At 44.6% G+C, this 23,973-nt stretch overlaps 1 protein-coding gene across 3 annotated transcripts in view; it reads left to right on the top strand.

Annotated features, from left to right (window-relative positions):
* The window catches only part of AP2B1 (adaptor related protein complex 2 subunit beta 1), a 125,247-nt gene that overhangs the window by 48,905 nt on the left and 52,369 nt on the right, over positions 1-23,973 (top strand). For all 3 annotated transcript variants that reach the window (XM_075589875.1, XM_075589874.1, XM_075589873.1), the window contains exons 9-11: positions 217-312; positions 6,559-6,674; positions 7,299-7,464. In XM_075589875.1, the coding sequence (XP_075445990.1) occupies positions 217-312; positions 6,559-6,674; positions 7,299-7,464 (378 nt within the window). The remainder of the gene's footprint in view (positions 1-216; positions 313-6,558; positions 6,675-7,298; positions 7,465-23,973) is intronic.

The raw sequence follows: 23,973 nt of genomic DNA, 5'->3' as shown, positions 1-23,973 counted from the left end.
TGCAGTGTTGCATCTCTGACATCTTTGATATCATGTGATGGGATACTCTCCAATGTGCAGTATGTGGAAAACTCTCCTAGAAGTCAAACGCAGCAATAAATAGCGTTTACACTTCTAGACACTGAAGCCACTTCCCAAAATCATATATATATATTTTTTATTATTACGAGTAGTTTTGTTGAAATATTTTGTCTCTTTTTCTTTTTTTGTGTGCAGGTTTTGGCTGAACTGAAGGAATATGCCACTGAGGTGGATGTAGATTTTGTTCGGAAGGCTGTTCGAGCCATTGGGCGCTGCGCCATTAAAGTTGAGGTAAGATCCTACCTTGCTATAGTGAAAACCAAGCCTTTCTTAGGGTATTTATTGTCATTATTCTTCTACGCCTACTGGTAAAGGGAACCATCCGAGTACTGGAGAGGACACATCATTGTGTGTTGGAACAAGCAGGCTTTATAGAATCCACATGCTTACCCATTCTACTATTTTATACGCGAGAAGCAGGAGGTAGACTGCAGCTGCTTGTGCATTTTCACCGCATCAGGGGTAATTTAATAAAATCTAATATCTTAAATAGTTCATTTTGCCTGGAAATAAATGAACACCCTGATTTAAAAATGGTACCATTTTAGGATTAATGGCGGTTAACACCGCCCTGTTCAAAACACACAGAGAACTTCTGCGCACGGTTCATCTGTTTATCCAAGTGGCCCATTATAAGTGGCATGACTACTGAACAACTGAAGTTTAAAAGGAAGTTCAAAAGAAGTGAGGAAGAAGTGGACACCCCATCTGGCCCTGATTCCTGCATTTGAACTGCGCTGGAAAGGAGGATATCATCTGTACCAGACTGCATCATTACTGCTGTGATGCTGCCTTTACCATTTATATTTGCTGTGACTTCACTTCTTCTCAAATTATGCACTTCTTTTTACCAGCCTCAGTATGTCTCTAACTCTATTCATATATCTCCATCTCTCCTTCCTTCACCACTTCTCTTTTCACATGAATTCCTTTCTTACCTGCGTCCTCTGACACCACACCGCTATATACCCTGCACTAAAAAACACCCCTACAAATCATCCTCACACATCCTTTTTCTATCCATGCTTCTCCTCCTTGCTTCTGGGTATATCTCTCCCAATCCTGGTCCCTGTCTTATTCCTACATGCGCTTGTCCTCGCCTGTCAACTGCAACCTCTACTCCTTCTGGTGTCAACCCCTCCAACCTCATACCCATCCCCTGCCACCCTCCCTCCTCTCTCCCTTTCTCCTGTGCTCTTTGGAATGCTCGCTCCCTTTCTAACAAGTTCCTCTCTGTGCATGACTTCTTTCTCTCTCACTCTCTGCTCCTATTTGCTATAACTGAGACCTGGCTCACTCAGTCTGACTCTGCTCTGGAAGCTGCCCTCTCCTATGGTGGCCTTTCCTTCTCCCACACTCCGCGCACTGATGGCAGGGGTGGAGGCGTGGGGCTCCTGCTCTCCTCTCTCTGTCGTTACCGAACCCTTCCTATTCCTCCCTCTCTTGCTTTTCCCTCCTTTGAGGCTCACACTGTCCAGATTTTCTCTCCTCTCCCTGTTCATGTGGCGGTCATCTATCGCCCACCTACCTCTACTTCTCCCCCTTCTGCCTTTCTCTCTCACTTTGAAGCCTGGCTCTCTTTCTTCCTCTCCTCGACTCCCCTGTTCTTCTCCTTGGGGACTTCAATTGACACATTGATGACCCCTCTCTCCCTTGGACTTCCCGCTTTCTTTCTCTAACCTCTTCTTTTGGCCTTCAACAGTGGACTGCAGCCAGCACCCACAAGGATGGCCACTACTTAGACCTGGTTTTCACTAAGAACTTCTCTCTCTCCGATTTCTCCATTTCCCCTTTTCCTCTCTCTGACCATCACCTCATCTCATTCTCTCTATCTCGCTTCTCCCCTTCTCCACCTCCATCTACACCCCGGTTCTGCAGAAACCTGCGCTCTATTCACTTACCTGACTTTGAGTCCACTTTACGCTCCTCCCTCTCCTCTCTCAGCTCTGCTAGACCCTGACAACCTGGTCAGGAACTACAACTCTGTCTTGTCCTCCTCTCTTGATCTACATGCCCCACTTTCTCTCTGCCGCACTCACCCTTCTAACCCTAGACCCTGGCTAAATTCCCACATACGCATGCTGTGTTCACTCCAGAGGCGTTCAGAGGAACGAGTGGAGGAAGTCTCACACTCTCGCAGACTTCCTTCACTACAAATTTATGCTATCCTGTTTCAACTCTGCCCTCTCGCAAGCTAAACAAGCCTACTTTTCTGCACTAATCAACATGCACAAGTCTTACCCACGCCGACTGTTCTCTGTCTTTGATACTCTACTCAAACCACCCTCAGCTGCCTCTCCTTTCTCCATCTCCGCTCAGGACTTTGCTGACTATTTTAAGGAAAAGGTGGAATCCATATGTCAGAACATCCCATCTCTCCTGCCTTCCTTGACTCTTTTTCCACTGTCTCAGAGGAGGATGTGTCGCTGTTGATCGCCTCTTCTCCCTCTACCACTTGCCCTCTTGACCCTATTCCCTCCCATCTCCTAAAACCTCTTGCTCCTACTATAATCCCTACGCTCACACACATCTTTAACTCCTCCCTCTGCTCTGGAACCTTTCCATCCTCCTTCAAACATGCAACAGTTATACCATTACTCAAAAACAGCAAGCTTGACCCTACCTGTCTTTCTAACTATCGACCTGTCTCCCTCCTGCCTTTTGCCTCTAAACTGCTTGAACGTCTTGTATTCTCTCGCTTGCTCCATTTTCTCAACACCTATTCTCTCCTAGACCCTCTACAATCTGGCATCCGCACTGCTCACTCCACGGACACAGCCCTCACTAAAATAACTGATGACCTCCATGCTGCCAAAGACAGAGGTCATTACACTCTGCTCATATTACTCGACCTCTCTGCAGCATTTGACACCGTGGATCACCCTCTTCTCCTTCACATTCTCCATACTCTTGGTATTCGGAACAAAGCTCTATCCTGGATCTCATCCTATCTCTCCCATCGTACTTTCAGTGTCTCTTCTGCTAACACCTCCTCCTCTATTGATCTCTCTGTGGGGGTACCCCAGGGCTCTGTCCTGGGACCTCTTCTCTTTTCTCTGTACACACTCTCTCTAGGTGACCTAATAACATCTTTTGGGTTTAATTATCACCTCTATGCCGACGACACACAAATATACTTTTCAACACCTGACCTTACACCTGCTGTACAAACCAAAGTTTCTGAATGTCTCTCTGCTATATCATCCTGGATGGCCCTCCGACGCCTTAAACTCAACATGGCTAAAACAGAGCTCCTCATACTTCCTCCTAAACCTGGCCCTACTACCTCCTTCCACATTACTGTTGGAACTACAATCATTCACCCAGTAGCCCAAGCACGCTGCCTAGGGGTCACACTCGACTCCTCTCTCACATTCGCCCCTCACATTCAAAACATTTCTAAAACTTGTCGCTTTTTCCTCCGCAATATAACAAAGATACGCCCTTTCCTCTGTTGCTCGACTGCTAAAACTCTGACTCAGGCCCTCATTCTCTCCCGTCTTGATTACTGTAACGTCCTGCTGTCCGGCCTTCCTGCCTCTCACCTGTCTCCCCTACAGTCTATCCTAAATGCTGCTGCCAGAATCACTCAACTCTTTCCTAGATCAACATCTCCCCTCCTGAAATCCCTCTCCTGGCTTCCAATCAAATCCCGCATCTCACACTCCATTCTTCTCCTCACTTTTAAAGCTTTACACTCTTCTGCCCCTCCTTACATCTCAGCCCTAATTTCTCGCTATGCACCATCCCGACTCTTGCGTTCTGCTCAAGGATGTCTTCTTTCTACCCCCTTTTTATCTAAAGCCCTCTCCCGCCTTAAACCTTTTTCACTGACTGCCCCACACCTCTGGAATGCCCTTCCCCTCAATACCCGACTAGCACCCTCTCTATCCACCTTTAAGACCCACCTTAAAACACACTTGCTTAAAGAAGCATATGAATAGCACTGTGTACATTCTGAACACATGTTACATAAAGCTTGGCCCCCTGCAGACGCACTTACCAGAACTCCCTCCTACTGTCTCTGTACGTTCTCCTTACCTACCAATTAGATTGTAAGCTCCTTGGGGCAGGGACTCCTCTTCCTTAATGTTATGTTTATGTCTAAAGCACTTATTCCCATGATCTGTTCTTTATATTATCTGTTATTTATTCGATTACCACATGTATTACTACTGTGAAAAGCAGGATATTTTTGCAGATGACGTGTAATATATATATATTATATATATATATATATATATATATATATATATATATATATATAGAAAAATATAAGGAAAAAAAAAGCGCCAAATCCTAGTGCATTACTGTGCAAAATAGATATATTTAATTCCCAAAAATCTCAATAAAAATGAACTCACAAACATAAAACAATTAAAAGCATTGTATGAGTAATACTCATGCTCCTAGGACCAGGAAACGCTGCTTTGCTGCTGTAGTCCCTCCGTGACTCCACTGGAACAGAATGCTGCCTCCGTTGTTCACTGCCTGCAGGAACTGACGTATCAGGCACTCCACGATGGTCTCTCCCCCGGTATACACCAAACAGTTGATCTTTAGCTCCCACCGGGGACGGTTGAAGTCGCGGACCAGCGGGTGACGTCACGGGAACAGTTCTAATTACCGGACCGGTACAGATACTCAGCAGTTCAATGGCAAGCGTTGCAAAGTCCACTGCACACCTTCCCTACGCGTTTCATCTGATTTACAGACTTCTACTGTGAAAAGCAGGATATTTTTGCAGATGACGTGTAATATATATATATTATATATATATATACATATATATATATATATATATATATATATATATATATATATATATATATATATATATATATATATATATATATATATAAAATAAAGTCACAGCATATTACACGTCATCTGCAAAAATATCCTGCTTTTACTGGCTGAAAGATGTGAAGCAGATTGCAAGCCAAGGAGCAGATGAACCGTGCGCAGAAGTTCTCTGTGTGTTTTGAACAGGGCGGTGTTAACCGCCATTAATCCTAAAAAGGTACCATTTTGAAATCAGGGTGTTCATTTGTTTCCAGGCAAAATGAACTATTTAAGATATTAGATTTTATTAAATTACCCCTGATGCTGTGAAAATGCACAAGCAGCTGCACTCTACCTCCTTTTTTTTCCCTATTCAATTTGTGCATCAATACAATCTGCTCACTGACAAGTGATTAGCAAAGCTGCAGATCGATCCGTTCTCCTGTAATCGATTGCTTGCTCAGGGTTATTTAATTCAGTTCTTGCACAGCATTCTGGGCAATGTAGTCCTGGAATATGATTGACTGGGCAGTTACTAGATACAATTGGTTCACTGCTAGGGAGAGGGCGGGGCTCAAGATCCAGAGCCTATCAGAAGGGGAAGGCGGCTGTCACTTTGGAAATGCTTCCTACATTAGAAACATTAAAAATGTCTTTAAAACATTTTTTTTTTAAATGCTACAAATATTTTCTCATAGTACAGAACTGATTTATTAAAAAAAAAAACACACATGTAGGATTTTGCTTGAACTGCTACGTTAAATACCTCTTCTCTAGTATCACCAGATTAAAAATAGTGCCTCTGCATACAGGTGAATGCACCTCATTTGCACTTTCATAGGATATTGGTGGCCACAGAATCCTGGGCTGGCTCATAGGCTTGTCAACCAAACGTTGGTCTTTGAAGCGGCAGTGCCACATTGCAGTAAAACAAAAAAGTTGTTTAAACAACTGATCAATGTTATCATCTCCTTTGGTATTTGTTTTTTACTATAATAATGTGTACGTGTCTCCTTTTTTTTTTTTGCCCTGATTCATTCTATCTTTTATCTATTAATTGTTCTTCCCCTTCATGGCATCAGAATTGCTTTACACAAAACGTTATAAGAAAAAGAATGTGGCGTACAAAATTTAAATGTATATTCCAATGTTTACTGCACAAAATAGGGTAAAGAGGATTAAAAATGATTTAAAGCACTTGGAGAAAGTTTTTTTTTTTTTAGAAAAATATTTCAAAACAGGTGTCAATCTCCTATATGTAACCTAATAATGCCCCTTTCTATTAGTACACTTGGATGCATAACCCTTATCTTCAATTCTTCCTAAGACCAGTCACCCTACTGTAAAACTGGATCAAAGAAAACCCCATATTTACCAATGCAAAACATCTGTTGTATGCAGAGGCCTTATAGTTTGATCTGGTACCATTAGTTTGAACCAGCTGGCAGACTTGGATACATAACACCCACTGTGTCCTTCGCACTATACACTAGATACTGAATTAAGGAGATTGTTATTCGCTTGGTTACAATTGTATTGTCAGGCATACTACACCACTGACTCCTCTGCTGCTTAAACCAGCTTCATCAGCTTTTGCTGTTACCATGTTTGTGTGGATGTGCTGCTTCGCTTGGAAGAGAACCTATGGGCAATTGAGTAACTGTTCTGTAATACATACCTCTTGCCCCTTAGCAATCCGCAGAGCGCTGTGTGAGCACCCTGCTCGACCTAATCCAGACCAAGGTTAACTACGTGGTGCAAGAGGCCATCGTGGTCATCAGAGACATCTTCCGCAAATATCCCAACAAGTATGTTTGCCCTGCCAGGAAATCCAAAATAATGCATGCACCTACCAACTACAAAGAGCAAGTATATGCCGCCTGTTAGGAAACCCAACAAATTATGCCCTCTGCCAAATACACACAGCAAGTCTCTTTCTACCATGTTCTGACAAGCAGACACAGCACACAAAATATCAGTGCTTGTATACAAGAGTAAATCGCCCACCCCCTGACTCCGACACATGTTCTGTGTTAATTTTCAGGTGTGGCATGTGACCTTGTTCCCCCAGATAACACAACATATCCTATTATAATGCAGAATATCACAGTTTCTGTCGTTTATAATGGCGCTCTTGGTACAGAACTTCACAACATATTCCTCCAGACGTGACGATGAAGCCTCTGTATCTATTTTGTCTCGTATTTATCAATATTGTTGCAGTGTGTGCTGTGCTTTGCATATTTCCATAATTCAGACAGATGTATCGTAATAACCTGTTGTGGAATTGTAAATCCCATGGCCACATGCACGCCGCCTCCAGGTCATGAAACGAGCCCTCCCATTTCGAGGGCCAACGCCTTTTGGCTGGGAGATAGCGGCTCCTCCCAATGCCGTCTCTGACCAGCTTCTCTTCCCTGTCTCGGTGTCAGGTACGAGAGCATCATCGCCACTCTGTGTGAGAATCTGGATTCATTAGACGAACCTGACGCCCGAGCTGCTATGATCTGGATCGTGGGTGAATACGCTGAGCGCATTGACAACGCGGATGAGCTGCTGGAGAGCTTCCTGGAGGGATTCCACGATGAGAGCACGCAGGTAACACCCCGCAGCAGCAGCAGCAGCAGCAGCGCAGCGACCATCACTTCGCCAGGTGAACTTTACATGAGGCAGCAACGTTTGCTAAACTGCCATGCCTGGGGTGCACTTCAAATGTGACAAAGCACAGTTATGATTTGATTATATAAAAAAGTTGCAGTTTCCAGGCCCCCATTTATTTATTTATTTTAACGGCGCAATCCATGCAATATCCTACATGTTTTTTTGTTTTTAGTTTTTTTTAAAAATTCAGTTCTGTAGTAGGCAGCCATTTAGTGGACCCTGGAAATAGGATTTTGCTGATCGATCACGGGAGAACCAATCGATTGGCAACTTAGGTAATTAATTTTCATTAAAGGTAATGAAATGCTGCATTTTAGATGGCTCCTTTTTATTTATTTCCCCTTTTCATCTTAATCACGTGTGTCATTGTGATAACTTATCACTGCATTCAACTTTGCCAACTACACTGAACAAGTATATGCCCCATGCTAAGAAACATAATCAATATGTATTCTGAAACACACATATACCCTGCCATACACCACTGCATATATACAGAATGAGATCCCTCTCCCACAAACCCTGACATTTGTTCTGTATTACCGCATCAATCTTATCTCATGAATCTGTTTTGTATCATTGCAACTGATCACTACAACATTGGAACTGCTTCAACATCTTTACTTCTCTTATACGCTCCTTAACAAGCCTCTAATGCAGTGATTCCCAACCTTTTTTGTTTGGAGGAACCCTTGAATTATTTCGAAAAATCTCGGGGAACCCGTACCTGGCTGACACATATTAGGTTCGACAGGGGTAGTCACAACATTTCATACCTCACGAGCCACTTCTATTTCCCACCCTTTACCCATGTATTTCTCTCCCATCCATCTCACTAACTCTCCCCCCTCCCGCCTCGCATCTATTTATCCCCTGCATCTCACTCTTACTCCCTCTTTTCCTCACTCACTCCCTCCTGCCCCCCTCTCTTCTCTCACTCGCCCCTACCTTCCGTCAATTGCCCCACTCCCACTCAATCCACCCTACAAAATACATACCAAAAAAACCCACCCCCGGGGGGGAGGGGGGGCTGTGGTCCATAGGAGGAACCCCTGAGACTGCTTCAAGGAGCCCCAGGTTCCATGGAATTGCATACTCTCCAGCTCCACTCTATGTGACATACACTGACACCTAGTGTGCTTCTACCAAGCTGCCTGAGCGCAGGACAGATTTCTTTCATTCCACGGAACCCTGGTTGGGAATCGCTGCTCTAATGAAAGCAGAAGATAGTGTGTATTTGGTGATACAGTACTTATTATTGTCCTTTTTGCTGTCAAGGGTAAGAGCTTTGTAAGTTTGGAGGTGAAAACCCATTTTTAATTGGGTAACAAAGGTTAAAATATGGTGTTTACATTGATGTCACGTATGACACACCTGTGAGCACGTGAAATGCACACAGGGTTTATACATCGCTAGCAAGCAAGCTACAACGCTCGCAAGCGGTCCCACTTTTCACCTCGGCAAAGGTCCTTCAAATGAACAATATCTCCCCTCAATCTGTCCCCATATACAGTACCATCTGTCACAGACAGCACACAAGTGTGCACGTGGCTTGCAACCGGGGTTAATACAGACGGCTACTCTAGCCAACTCGCCTTTCTCCTGCGCGAGGTACTTTCAATGAGTTACTATTAAACCCTTACTCAATTGCAATCATATATATCTGCAGCCACTACCCAAGAAATATGCAAAATATGTAAATTAATATATATGTGCCAGGGTCTCGGGTGCCTGTATATTATAGAAAAACTATGCACTTAACACACACACATCTGTTGTAGCAAAATGTGTCTGAAAATGTAAATTACTTCTTACAGAGCGTGCAACAACAGTTCATTCAGAGCCCAAAGCATCAGTTATTAAATGTTTTAATATATATAAAAATACAATGGTTAGGTCACAGAAAAGGGATTAAAAGAACATACAGTTACAATAAATGCAGAACCGTTTTTCTTAAAATAACAGAAATAAACAGAAATCCCTATACAGTACGTTACCATATGTCATAAGTTTCCCCTCCCCAGAGAGTTCAGTGGCGTAAAAATATGAAAATTCACGTATTTGATCCCAACACACTTCTGTTGATTTCTGATTTCCTGGGCAAGACCTATTTATCATTCTTCTCCCATTGAAACAACATAATCCCACCCCTGTCGTAAATCAGCTGCCAGGTTTTACTACTTAGAAAAAACCCTCACCCTTTGACGTTTTTAAGTAGGGGCCTAGATATATGAACGACCTCATAACTTTGTGGCCCTGATACTTAGACGTACGTGAGTCATATCAATAGGTTCTGGCGATTATGGCTGATGTAACAAGACCAATTTTGGCATTATTGCGTTTGTCTCCTTGCAACAATTACAAATCTCTCATTCTTATGCTTATGAAATACTATCAGGACCATCATTTCTTCATTTTAATAGCCATCCAACTAAGTGGTTACCTGTTTGTCACCTCTCCCTGTGATGCACAAGTAATCGTTCAAGACTGTCATAGTTTCCTTTGAAAGGGGCTAGTTTATAAACATGCCATAATTTAATCCAATCACTAGCACAACAAAATGCTCGTAACTAGATTCTATCAGTCCCATACAGTACGACACATATGGTACTTTTGGTGGGCCATTAGTGATACGCCACCAGTTAAGTCCTCTTTGAAGATCGTCGCAGACCCAGGAAGAGTCTTGACCTGTCATAAACCCAATATATTGTATTTTTAAGACAAATGGTTACCACATTAACCCCTGAAGCACTAGATTAATTAAAACACTTAATATTCCCCACAATTTTCATTACAATTGAGAATTGCTTTTATTGAACAGGACTAATAATTTCAAATTCTAACTCTGTATTTCACAATGCAACCCTTTTGTGATTTGTTTCTTAGACGTAGAGGTATCGGTACCACGTTAGCCTAGCTTAATAATCAAAAACGAATAGACGATACCGTTCTGTGGCTAACTAAATGCTTTTATTTGTGCGAGCTTTCGAGATTCACCGATCTCTTCTTCCGGCGGTGTTACAATGGATAAACTGCTTTAGGCTGAGTCCCCGCTGGCGCTGAGCTCGCTATGCGCTTGGCGCGCTTACCTTCTTCAATGTGGATCAGCACATCCCCTCTCTCGCTGTGCTCGCGCGCTCATGCGCGTGCACACACGCTCTCCCAAGCGTTGTGCTTGGGGAGACAAGGGAGAGATACTTTCGTGCTGAGAGCAGGGTCACATCACCCTGCTCTGACAAATGGGAAGAGAGGGGGCGTGTTCTACTCTGCTGTCACACACACACACACAACACTGAATTCCGCAGAGAAGTGGAAAGGAGGGGGGGGGGGCAAACGGACAGGGGGGGGCAAACGGACAGAGGTGGTAGGGCAAACGGACAGAGGTGGGAGGGCAAACGGACAGAGGTGGGAGGGCAAACGGACAGAGGTGGGAGGGCAAACGGACAGAGGTGGGAGGGCAAACGGACAGAGGGGAGGGGGGCGGCAAACGGACAGAGGTGGGAGGGCAAACGGACAGAGGGGGGGGGCGCGGCAAACGGACAGAGGGGGGGGCGGCAAACGGACAGAGGGGGGGGGGCGGCAAACGGACAGAGGGGGGGGCGGCAAACGGACAGAGGGGGGTTGGGCGGCAAACGGACAGAGGGGGGGGCGGCAAACGGACAGAGGGGAGGGGGGCGGCAAACGGACGGGGGGGGGAGGCAAACGGACAGAGAGGGGGGCGGCAAACGGACAAACGGACAGAGAGGGGGGCGGCAAACGGACAGAGGTGGGAGGGCAAACGGACAGAGGTGGGAGGGCAAACGGACAGAGGGGGGAGGGCAAACGGACAGAGGTGGGAGGGCAAACGGACAGAGGTGGGAGGGCAAACGGACAGAGGTGGGAGGGCAAACGGACAGAGGTGGGAGGGCAAACGGACAGAGGTGGGAGGGCAAACGGACAGAGGTGGGAGGGCAAACGGACAGAGGTGGGAGGGCAAACGGACAGAGGGGAGGGGGGCGGCAAACGGACAGAGGTGGGAGGGCAAACGGACAGAGGGGGGGGGCGCGGCAAACGGACAGAGGGGGGGGGCGGCAAACGGACAGAGGGGGGGGCGGCAAACGGACAGAGGGGGGGGGGCAAACGGACAGAGGGGGGGGGCGGCAAACGGACAGAGGGGGGGGCGGCAAACGGACAGAGGGGAGGGGGGTGGCAAACGGACGGGGGGGGAGGCAAACGGACAGAGAGGGGGGCGGCAAACGGACAAACGGACAGAGAGGGGGGCGGCAAACGGACAGAGGGGGGGCAAACGGAGTGCTGCTGTGTGGTGGTGGGGCAAACAGAGTGGTGTGGTGGGGGGAGAAGGGAGAGAGAGAGGGGGGGAATTAGAGAGGGCGGTGAGAGAGAGAGAGAGAGAGTGAGGGGGGTGAGAGTGAGAGGGGGGTGAGAGTGAGAGGGGGGTGAGAGTAAGAGGGGGGTGATAGTGAGAGGGGGTGAGAGTGAGAGGGGGGTGAGAGTGAGAGGGGGTGAGTGAGAGGGGGGTGAGAGTGAGAGGGGGGTGAGAGTGAGAGGGGGGTGAGAGTGAGAGGGGGGTGAGTGAGAGGGGGGTGAGAGTGAGAGGGGGGTGAGAGTGAGAGTTAGGGGGGGAAGAAGGAAGGGAGGGAGGGGGGGAAGACAGGGGGGGGTGGCCGGGAGAGGGAGGGCAGGGAGGGAGAGCAATGGGGGGGAGAGAGAGAGCAATGGGGGGGAGGAGAGAGAGAGCAATGGGGGGATATATATATTATATATATATATAGAGAGAGAGAGAGAGAGATACACAGAAACACAGACCGCCCCTATACAGCCAATGACACACCCCCTCCTGTAATTGCCACGCCCCGCCACTCCTGCTCTAAAAATGTTGCAGGACAGCGATCGCTCATGCTTGGTGAGCTGGTGACATCACCGCTCTCCAAGCATGAGCGAGCTCAGCTGCTGCAGGGCCGCAGCCTTATCCATTGTAAGGCTGCGGCCCCAGTGCCTCCGCTGCACGCGCGCCCGCGAGACTGGCAGTGAGCTGCAGGAAGAGAGTAGGAGAAACTCTCGCCACAGCGCTGCCGCCCCCCCTCAGCGTGCCCGGCGCCATTGAGGGGTGGGCTCTCGTCCCTGTAGCGGGCGCTGCAGTAGCATGCGGGGACTCAGCCTAACACCGCCAAAAGAAGAGATCGGTGAATCTCGAAACTCTCACAAATAAAAGCATTTAGTTAGCCACAGAACGGTATAGTCTATTCGTTTTTGTTTCTTAGTAGGAAAGAGTTCAAGCTGCCGTTTAAAAAAAAAATAAAAAATTCCCCATTCAACATGTGCATCAATACGATCTGCACACTGACACGTGATTAGCTAAGCTGCAGATCGATCTGTTCTCCTGTAATAGATCGCTTGCTCTGGGTTATTTAATTCCGTTCTTGCACAGCATTCTGGGCAATCTTGTCCTGGAATATGAGTGACTGGGCAGTTACTAGATACAATTGGTTCACTGCTAGAGAGAGGGGGCGGGGCTCAAGAGCCAGAGTCTATCAGAAGAGGAAGGGTCTGTCACTTCGTAAATGCTTCCAACATTAGGCTGCGCTTATAGTGCCGGCACCGTCGCGTCAAAACAAATGCACTGTCGCCATCGCGTGCGCTTATAGTGCACGCGATGGCGACAGTGCTACCAGAAATCTGGTAGTCACTGTTTGATTTTCTTTTTTCGGTGACAGTCTCCCCTTGTGGCCAATCGGGAGCTTCTCTGTGCTTCTGCCCGCCCCTTTTGTGACGTCGCTGGCTGCGTCGCCTTAAACTCAATTGCAACTTTTGCTAATGGTGACGGGTGACGTCATCGGTCGCGTCGCCAGCACTATAAGCGCGGCCTTAGAAACATTCAACATGTCTTTAAAACATTTTTATTTAATGCTACATATATTTTCTCATAGTACAGAACTGATTTATTAAAAAAAGACAAACACGTAGGATATTGCTTGAACTGCTGCTTTAAGGAGTGTAGTGGGAGTGATTGAACCTTGAGTTACTGGAGCAGATTGTAACAAAGACTCATCAGTCAGTGCCCTTTCTGACTTATTAGACCACAAATGACATGATTGGTGCTGCAGTTGTGCAAATGAAATGAAGATGTGATTTAGTAGGCGGTGATGCACTGTGCAGAAGCACTTGAATAAAGATGAGTGTGGAGAGTTCAGCGGCTTTACACAGTTCCCAATGGTAATGTCCGGATTTGTCTCGGGTTAAAAGGAAGGATGGCTGTTAGCTTATTTCATTCTGCATGAAGAGGTTGCAATGAAGGTGTATATCACATCACTGTTTTGTGCTGATCATTCTTCTAAAGGAAATGGGTTTAGTAGTTTCACAGAGGATTTTGCAGGAGAACACAAGTTAATAATTGAATCCTGCTCCATAATGCTGGAGATTAGTTTATTTTTGTGATCTCTTTCCTAAAATATTAAGAAATATAATTTTATTAAAAGCTTTATGTAAAAAATATTTAAGCATAGTTTCCTGGTCTCTTCACAACCAATTTGAGGGTATGGTACGTCCTGTGGTCGAATACTTATCGAACTTTAGTAGACAGACTTGTCCTGTATGTTATGGTATACTAGCTGTACCCGGCGTAACATCCATCCATATCGCAGATCTTAAAGGTTATTAATGAAACGTTACTCTTTGTTTTCACTCCTCCCTGTAATGCCTTGCTGTCTCTTGTCCCCACCTTGCTCTCTCCTTCATGCCCAGCTCCTCTTTACACTCTCTCCTCCCTGCCGTGTCTGCTCCTCTCTATGCACATGTAAGAAATCCAACTCAACGATAATTATATTGTAATGTGTGAATCCAGTTATCAAGACAGTGTCAAAATATACAGTATATTGTCTGATGTATATTACATACAGTATGTTGCATATTCTTGGTGTGTGTGTATGTGTATATATATATATATATATATATATATATATATATATATATATATATATATATAATATTAAGAGAGAGATATAGAGATATGTATATATATGTGTATATATATATATAGATATTTATATATATTTATATATATATATATATCTCAACCCCCTTATAACGCTGTGCTTGGGGTCCAAAGAATCACATCGCGTTATAAGTGGATTGCGTTAGAAATAATGTACAATTGTATACATTGTACAATAAAGTATTTAAGATACCAATAATTGTATTGTAAAGTAATCATAAATACGAAAATTGGGAGCCACGCTTGCATCGCGTAATAAGCGGATTCGCGTTGTAACGGATCGCGTTACAACGGGGTTGAGATATATATATATATATATATATATATATATATATATATTAATGTGTGTGTGTGTGTGTGTGTGTATATATATATAGCAGGGCCCCGCTTCTCGGCGATCCGCCGATACGGCGGCACAGAGACCATAGTTTGCGCGTGCAGACCGTAGGTCGGCGAAAATGCCGGTTTGCGCATGCATATACCTGAAAATTGCCTGATCCGCTTTCCGGTGATTTTCACTATACGGCGGGCCCCTGGAACGGAACCCGCCGTATACCCGGGGCCCTCCTGTATATATATATATATATATATATATATATCTATATATCAGTTGCCATACATTGGAGAGTTATTTTAAGGGTACAGCTGTCTCTATAGAGAAGCCCTGTTTAGGTTGACACTCAGTAATTATTACTGTATGCTTTAGCTGACGCAACTGAAGAGGCTATGACAGGTTGGATTAATATGGAGATCTGACAATATTCCAGTATTCCATGTATGGAGTTGTAGGCAGTTCATATGACATCAGTTTGAAGCTGTAGGACCTAATTTGGAATAAGAAATATATAGTAACAGCTGATTCAAGGATATTATCTGGATAAATATCCAGCAGTGTTAGCTGAGATAGAGTGGGAGGGAGAGAAGGAGCAGAACATCTTTATACCACCAAGATGTAGCAGGTTAAGAGAGAAATTGTGTTAAGATCTGAATAGATGGGGATTTAACATTAGAAGATACCAGGATTTAATAGAAAAGATTAAGAAGATTATACAATAATCAATGACAATATCTTAACCTATTAGGAACGTCGCAATCAACCACAATTTGTACTATATTTGTATGTAAGTAATTATCTTCAAAATAAACGTTTTTTTGTGTGCAAAGACCAGAATGCTGAGTTCTGTTATGCTGTAGTAATCTATAGAAAAAACGGGACATTTAAGAGAACCCTACACTCTCCTCTCCTACTCATCTCATCCGTCTCCTCTCCTTGCTGTCTCTTCTCCCCCTCGCTTTGCACTCCCTCATGCCCGATGTGCACACTGCTCTCCATTCTCTCATCCTCCATCTGTTCTCTCCCCTCTTGCTGTCTCTCCTTCCCTCCTTGCTGTCTCTCCTTCCCTCCTTGCTGTCTCTCCTCCCCTCCTTGCTGTCTCTCCTCCCCTCCTTGCTGTCTCTCCTTATGGAGACATTCCGGTTGTTGCAGATATATATCTCTATCTCTATCAAATAAAAAGATCCCTTGTGAGCATATTCACATGTCTTAGACAGGTCTGCAACCCTGCCTTTTACCATTATCACCTAGCATACTGTGCTTTCACTGCAGCAAGGAATTCTGGGAAATGACAAGCGAATGAGCACACGTGTCACTTTTTGCCTGAAAACCATTGTTGCATGGAACCCTTATAAGTGAATGCTCACTGTTAACACATCTTTTAAGCACAGCATGGGATTATATGCAAAGCCAGAAAAACCACTCAGTCATGTTTTGACCTTGATGGGTCTCATCAGTGTGAGGTTGGTTGATGACCAAAGGTGCCCTGTTGCTTGTCTCTTTCTGTCTGTATTCAAGGAGATCACTTCTTAGTATTCTGGTGGCTTTGTGGATTTGCTGGTCTTCAACTCTGTGGTTATATCCACGGTTTATGAAATCCGTTCTCAAGGCTGTAATCCGCTGGCCTCTGTCTGCTGTGTCGGCGCACATCCGGTTGTATCGTATGACTTGAATGTAGGTGGTTGCATGCTCAGTGTGTGTGGGGTGGAAGCTGTTGTCCCTCAAATAGCTGGCTCTGTCTGTAGGTTTGCAGTACACAGAAGTCTGTAGTTGGTTGTTCTTTATAGTAATGGTGGTGTCTAGGAAATATACTTCGTCTGGGGAATGGGTGAGTTTGAGGTTGATGGTCGGGTGGAACGTATTGAAGTTCTCATGGAACTGTATGAGGTCCTGTTCACCAGAGGTCCAAATCAGGAGGATGTCATCAATGTACCGAAGGTATGTAAGGGGTTTTAAGTGACAGGGTACCTTTGGTGGTCACATAACCCCCACCTAGAAGCCCTACGCAAGATCACCAGGGAACTGCAATCCATTCTCCAGGAAGGTACAGGTCTTCCCTGAAACACCCTTATTATCATACAGACAACCTCATAATATCAAGAAAATGATGGTGAGGAGTAAAGGATTCAACAGTACAACTGAATGTGTGACAAGACCATGCCAGGACACAAGATGCAAAACCTGCGCAATGCTCCACACAGCGGGTAGAATACAAATACCACACAGGAATATGGAATACAAAATCAGAGGAAGGTTCACCTGTTCCTCCAGCAATGTCGTGTACCTCATGTGCATGAAATGCCCAGGGGGCTGCTACTACATAGGTGAGATGGGACAGAAGCTAAACAAGAGAATGCATCTGCATCGCCACAGCATCACACGCGGATCAAGAGACAGTCCTGTCGGGGAACATTTCTCTGGCCATAATGTGAACGATCTGGAGGTGGCCATACTCAAAGGTAATTTTAGAACACCGAAGAGAGACGGTTTCATGAATACAAATTTATGCAACTATTTGTGTCACTTAGCAGTGGCCTAAACCGAGACCCCAGTTTCATGAGTCACTACCCTGACACAAAGAGAACTCTCTTCCCACGAGTGCTAAAGGCCATGTCTATACATACTGTGCTATATGAATGCACACACAGCTGTCTCCTGCACATACAAATACACTATGTAATTCCATCCCTATATACCAATAGGGACCACATAGTATCTACACACACTAATAGTAATGCAACACCCTCTTACATTTCTACACCTATCCACACCATTGGTATACACTCCCACTCCGCACACCTTTTGTAAAGCGCTGTATACACTGTGGGCGCTTTATAAATTTGTATTTGCACACATAAACACACATTCTCTTACATCACTAACATTCAGGGTGTTCATTTAACACCTTAAGTCGTAAATCGCATACTGCACAGGGGGGAGGGATAGGCTTCAGTCACAGATACATTCCAAGATTTAAGTAAAAACCTCTCTTGCTTTATCCATTGTAACATCGCCGGAAGAAGAGATCAGTGTATCTCGAAAACTCGCACAAATAAAAGCATTTTGTTAGCCACAGAATGGTATCGTCTATTGGTTTTTTTTATTATTAAGCTCATATAACATGGTACAGATACATCTACATTATATATATAGATATATATATATATATATATATATATATATATATATATATATATATATCACAACAAGAGAAAAAATATTAGCGCCAACCTATCACTATATAATATCTCTATAAAAATAAAAGGTGATTGTAAAAATAAAAGTAAAAATACTACAGATAAAAATAAAAAACCTATGGTAAGCACAGTGGATAGAATAAAAATTAATGTATTAAACTAATAAAATGCATAAAAAATACATAAAAAAAGAAAATGTCCAGAAAAATATATATAAAAAAAATATACAAATCCCAAGATATTCCAATTGCTATCCAAAAGAGTCTCTGCAGCCCAAATGAAGGGAACACCACTTCCTTGAGGATATCTACAAAAACACAGAAAAAACAGGCGCACTCATAGCGTAAAATTGTATAACAATAAATTTATGGAATAAGGGATAAAAATACACACTCACAAACAGAGCTGAATAAAATGCGTTTTTGAGTACAACTCATCCCGTTCAGACGCAGGAACCCAAAGAGGAGGACTTCGGTGTGATGTCCGCGGTGTGTCTTGCCACAATAGCCCCTCTATGTCCCAGCAGGGACCGAAAGCCACGAGGGACGCCACCTTCCCCTTGCTCCGGCGCTACACAGAGCATACACTGAATCAAATCTCGCGTGAGCTCGATGACGTCAGCGAGGTTTCAGCCGGAGAGAGTTCACAATGTAAACAGGAACTTGAATGTCTGAATGGCTGGTAGCAAAATGCTAGCAACGCAGCAAAAGTGCAATATATGCAAATGAGTGTCGGTATAATGCTACTTGTTAATACAATATTTTTTTGACTACCTTTTGGAGTGCTGCCTCTTGATATTCGTCTCAAACACGGTATCGTATTGCCTATTTATTCTATATAGGATTTGCACCCATCATCTTGATTTCCCCGACGAAGCTAGTTGCGCATGCGCGAGCAGTGGGAAAAAAAAAAAATCAGCGCATCTGCAGGGAACCAATTTGCCCTCGATCTACTGCGTTTTCTAAGCTACAGCGCACATTTGGTCTATTGCGCATGCGCAATGGTACATAGATCGAGGGCAAATTTGTTCCCTGCAGATGCGCTGATTATTTATTTTTTTTCTCTGCCACTGCTAGCGCATGCGCAACTAGCTTCGTTTCAGCTCGGCAAGCGTTCCATAGCCTGCAGACGCCCCCTGTGGTTCATTGACACGCATCAAGTGATTATCTGACTTTTTGCCTTTCACCCCTGACCTGCGCATGTGCAGTAAGTGCGTTTCACTACACGGGCGTACCCCTGCGTTCCAGACAACGCTGGGGGATCCATTCACTTGGGAAGAGACCACAATCATGCTGCATTATCATACCAGGCACTATTTTATTTGTTGCACCTGTTTGTTATGTGTTTTAGGGTATTTATATGTGTTCTGTTGCACTCTGTATTCACATCACCTTGAGAAAGGTCTCGCATGTAGGACCGAAATGTTGGTTATGATGTCTTGATAATACAAAGCTTTTTTGACCATCTATTGGAGTGTTGCCTCTTGATATTTGTCTCAAACATGGTATCGTATTGCCTATTTATTCTCTACAGGATTTGCATCCATCATCTTGAATTAGCCGACGGAGTGCCTATTGTTCTTGCTTATTTGCTATATATATATATCTCCACTGTCTCTTTAAGGAAAAACAAATCATAAAATAAAGACCTGCTCCTATCAGAAGACTGACTCACATCATAAGCCTGGCTACTTTGCTGGCTAACTAAATTGGTTCCCAGCTTTAAATAACCCAACCAGTTAGCGTTTGAGCGTTTTTATAAACCAAGAGAGTTTGATTTTACCTCCAAAAATAGATTCTCTTTGTTGGGTAACCAGGATATCAATGAAGTTGAATCACCTGTCAATACACAGGAGACATGGGCATTGGAGGATAAACCAAAGGTTGACACTAATTCTGATCCAAAAGTTTTTTTAGGCAAACCCCAAAAGAAACAAACAGAAAGGCGTTACCCCCTTTGGCAACGCCAAGGCGGAAACCCCTTTCTTGTTCAGGAAAAGGTCAAATCAAATAAAAAGATATGTTGTTTTGAATGGGATATTTAATTTATCAAGCTTACCCAAGATCACATTTATTTGTTGAACAAGGGTTTATCGTTTTCGCCTATTTCTGGCCCGCATTTTTAAAAAAAAATTATTTGTGGATTTTAATGGTTTTATTAGGAAATTTACGATGAACCGACTTTTCTTGCTGCAGAAATGTAAAACAGAATCCCACATTACAATTTACCAATCAGATCTTGGTTATATTGCAGACCTTAGATCTCTTTTGCTTACTCAGAAGGTGCTGATTCACAATTGTCTCAAACTTCAGTTGGAACTACCTGTATTAGCAGTGGTCTCAAGCTGATGCTAATTTGCTTAATACATTTTTACATTCTCCCTTTCGCCCAAGATCTTTATTCTACCCCTATCAATCTAAGGGCAATTATATATATACTTTCTACACGCTTGTACTTGAAGATTTCAATATTTATTTCAAGTGCAATCAGAAATGAATAAATCTTTCAATAGGGGAGAAAAAAGCACTTAAAGAACTTCAAAATAATGGTCACATTATTATTAAATCAGTTGATAAGGGAGGAGGTTTAATCATTCAGGATCGCTGTGATTACATCTCAGAAGCTTGGAGATTATTGAGGGATGCAAATTCCGATCTGAAACTTCAATATAAAATAATTTATGATCTTCATATTGCTAAAGCCAAATCCATTGGTATTTTATCAGATTTGGAGTATACGTTTTTGGATATTTCTTTTCCAAGAGTGCCCATTTTGTACCACCTCCCCAAGGTGTACAAAAGTCTACTTAATTCACCAGGTAGACCTATTATCTCGGGGAAGGGGTCCATGACGTCCAGCATATCCAAATATGTTGACCACTTTACAACCTTTTCTGGTCGATTTAAGATCTCATATTGAGGATTCGCTACACATCATAGACGCGATCGCGGGGTTTAAGTGGAGACCATTATACCTTTGCTTTCGATACCTGCATTGATCACAAGAAAGGATTTACGTGCTATCCAATTTTTTCTTGAGAAAGATGGAGACATTTCCCCGTCAAAAACAATTAATCTTGGATTGTATTTTGTTTATTTTACGTCCAAATTATTTTTCATTTGATATGTTTTATTTGCAAATCTGTGGACCGGCTATGGGGACCATGTTCGCCCCCAGTTATGCCAACCTTTGTATGGGATTGTGGCTGCACAATTCCATCTGGTCCCGCAGCCCCTGGGGTGTGGGCTTAGTCTATATGTCCCTTTCATTGATGATATTCTTATCATTTGGGATGGGGAGGAAATTGATTTGATACGTTTATTTTCACATTTTAATTCCAATGAGTTGGGCCTAGTGTTTACCTATACAAGTGACCCTAGATCAGTTGGGTTTTTTTTGGATCTTGTCTTGTGTTGGTGGATAACAATGATATTCAAACAGATGGCCATTTTATATCTCTTTTATATAACAGTTATTTGGAAGCAAGTAGCAATCATCATAAAAACTGGTTGCACAATATACTGTATGGGCAATTTAATAGGCTCAAACAGAATTGCTCCACAGTTGTGGACTGTAATAGACAGTCCATGGTACTCAAGGACAAATTCATAGCCAAAGGCTATGAGAAGACTATGAATAATTCACACAGGTTCAGTCTCTTGATAGGACTATAGTGGCGTATCCACTTTCTCTTTATTCTTTCTTTTTCTTCTTCAATCCATTTATTTTAGCTAGTACACAAATGTGCATATTTTTAGATCTATAGATTTGCACACATGATTTTAAAATGGTATAATTGTTGAAGTGAAACTTCTTTGCTGGCCTCTACTCGGTTTTCATGGGAAAAAGGCATTGCCTTGTAACAAAAAACCGTAACAAGTGACGTCACGTTGCTAATGGGCACGCATCTGTTGTGCGCGTGCATGCGTCCGTTTCGCGCGCATGTGCAGAAGAGCTTACAGGTGCCACCAGGCATGCGCAGTACCGCCCTTGTCCACCAAGTACATTAGCGCTCCCCCCTCTTCCAGCACGCATGCGCACTATCGGCCATGGGCCACAGCGCATGGCTGCGGACCTCTGCGCATGCGCACCACGGGCCGCAGGCCTCTGCGCAAGGTCGTGGGCCTCTGTGAATGCGCGCCACTGACCATGGGGGAGAAAAGGAGCCGGGAACACAGGGCAGGAAGAGAGTGAGAGAACCCCCGGGCGTCCCCCGAGATCCCGGTGTGGAAACACACCGTCAGTCGCGCGCACACACAGTTCGTCAGTCGCACGCACACACAATCCGTCAGTCGCGCGCGCACACAGTCAGTCGCGCGCACACACAGTTCGTCAGTCGCGCGCACACACACAGTCCGTCACTCGCGCGCGCACACACACACAGTCCGTCAGTCGCGCGCACACACAGTCCGTCAGTCGCGCGCACACACAGTCCGTCAGTCGCGCGCACAAACACACAGTCCGTCAGTCGCGCGCACACACAGTCCGTCAGTCGCGCGCACACACAGTCCGTCAGTCGCGCGCACACACAGTCCGTCAGTCGCGCGCACACACAGTCCGTCAGTCGCGCGTACACACACAGTCCGTCAGTCGCGCGTGCGCACACAGTCCGTCAGTTGCGCGTGCGCACACAGTCCGTCAGTCGCGCGTGCGCACACAGTCCGTCAGTCGCACGTGCGCACACAGTCCGTCAGTCGCGCGTGCGCACACAGTCCGTCAGTCGCGCGTGCGCATACAGTCCGTCAGTCGCGCGTGCGCACACAGTCCGTCAGTCGCGCGTGCGCACACAGTCCGTCAGTCGCGCGCACACACACAGTCCGTCAGTCGCGCGCACACACACACAGTCCATCGCGCGCGCGCACACACAGTCCGTCACTCGTGCGCGCACACACAGTCCGTCAGTCGCGCGCGCACACACACAGTCCGTCAGTCGCACACGCGCACACACACAGTCCGTCAGTCGCGCGCGCACACAGTCCGTCTCTCGCGCACGCACACACAGTCCGTCAGTCGTGCACGCACACACAGTCCGTCAGTCGCGCGCGCACACACATACACACACACAGTCCGTCAGTCGCGCGCACACACACACAGTCCGTCAGTCGCACGCACACACACACACACTCAGTCAGTTACATGCGCAGTCACACAGTCAGGCGCACGCGCAGGCAGTCGCATGGAATTCACAGTTAGTCTAAATATATTAGTGCCATGCACAAGCATTTTAAGTCACACTTTTTTGTGTTTTGTCACTGAAATTGTGTCTTGGTTTTTAATTAAAAACATCACCATCACAAATACAGTGACAGTCAGTCAGACACACTCGCAGTCAGTCAGACACACTCGCAGTCACACAGTCCGTCACACGCGCCGTCAGGCGCACACGGGCAGTCGCGTGAATTCACAGTTAGTATAAATATATTAGTGCCGTGCACAAGCGTTCTAAGTCACACTTCTTTGTGTTTTGTCACTGAAATTGTGTTTTGATTTTTAATTAAAAACATCACAAATACAATTTGTGTGAAAAAAGACAAAGAAGTTTCACTTAAAATGCGTGTGCTTGGCACACCCACACCATTTTTTTTTTATGTAGAAGCCTTCTGTTTAAGGCTAATTTTTAATGTTCAGGTGTGTGCATACTGTACATATGTATTAATTGCAATGTAAGTCCATCTATATACTAATTAACATCATCTGGCTATTATACTGTAATCATGACGCTATATCAAGTGTGTACATAAGGCTACACCTTATCCAATGATCCAAACCCCTGAGGAAGTCTCTTGGAGTGATGAAAGCGGTTAGGACCGATTTAATTGGAGTGTTTTTAGCCAACATGCTGTTGGTGATCCTCTTGCTTGACAAAACAACACTCCTGTTTCTATACAGCGTGGGATGAAGTTGTGCCATATCAGTGCTGAAAT

This window comes from Ascaphus truei, chromosome 3 (assembly GCF_040206685.1).
Source record: "Ascaphus truei isolate aAscTru1 chromosome 3, aAscTru1.hap1, whole genome shotgun sequence".
Taxonomy (NCBI): Eukaryota; Metazoa; Chordata; class Amphibia; order Anura; family Ascaphidae; genus Ascaphus; species Ascaphus truei.
This window is presented reverse-complemented; position numbering and strand designations above follow the sequence as displayed.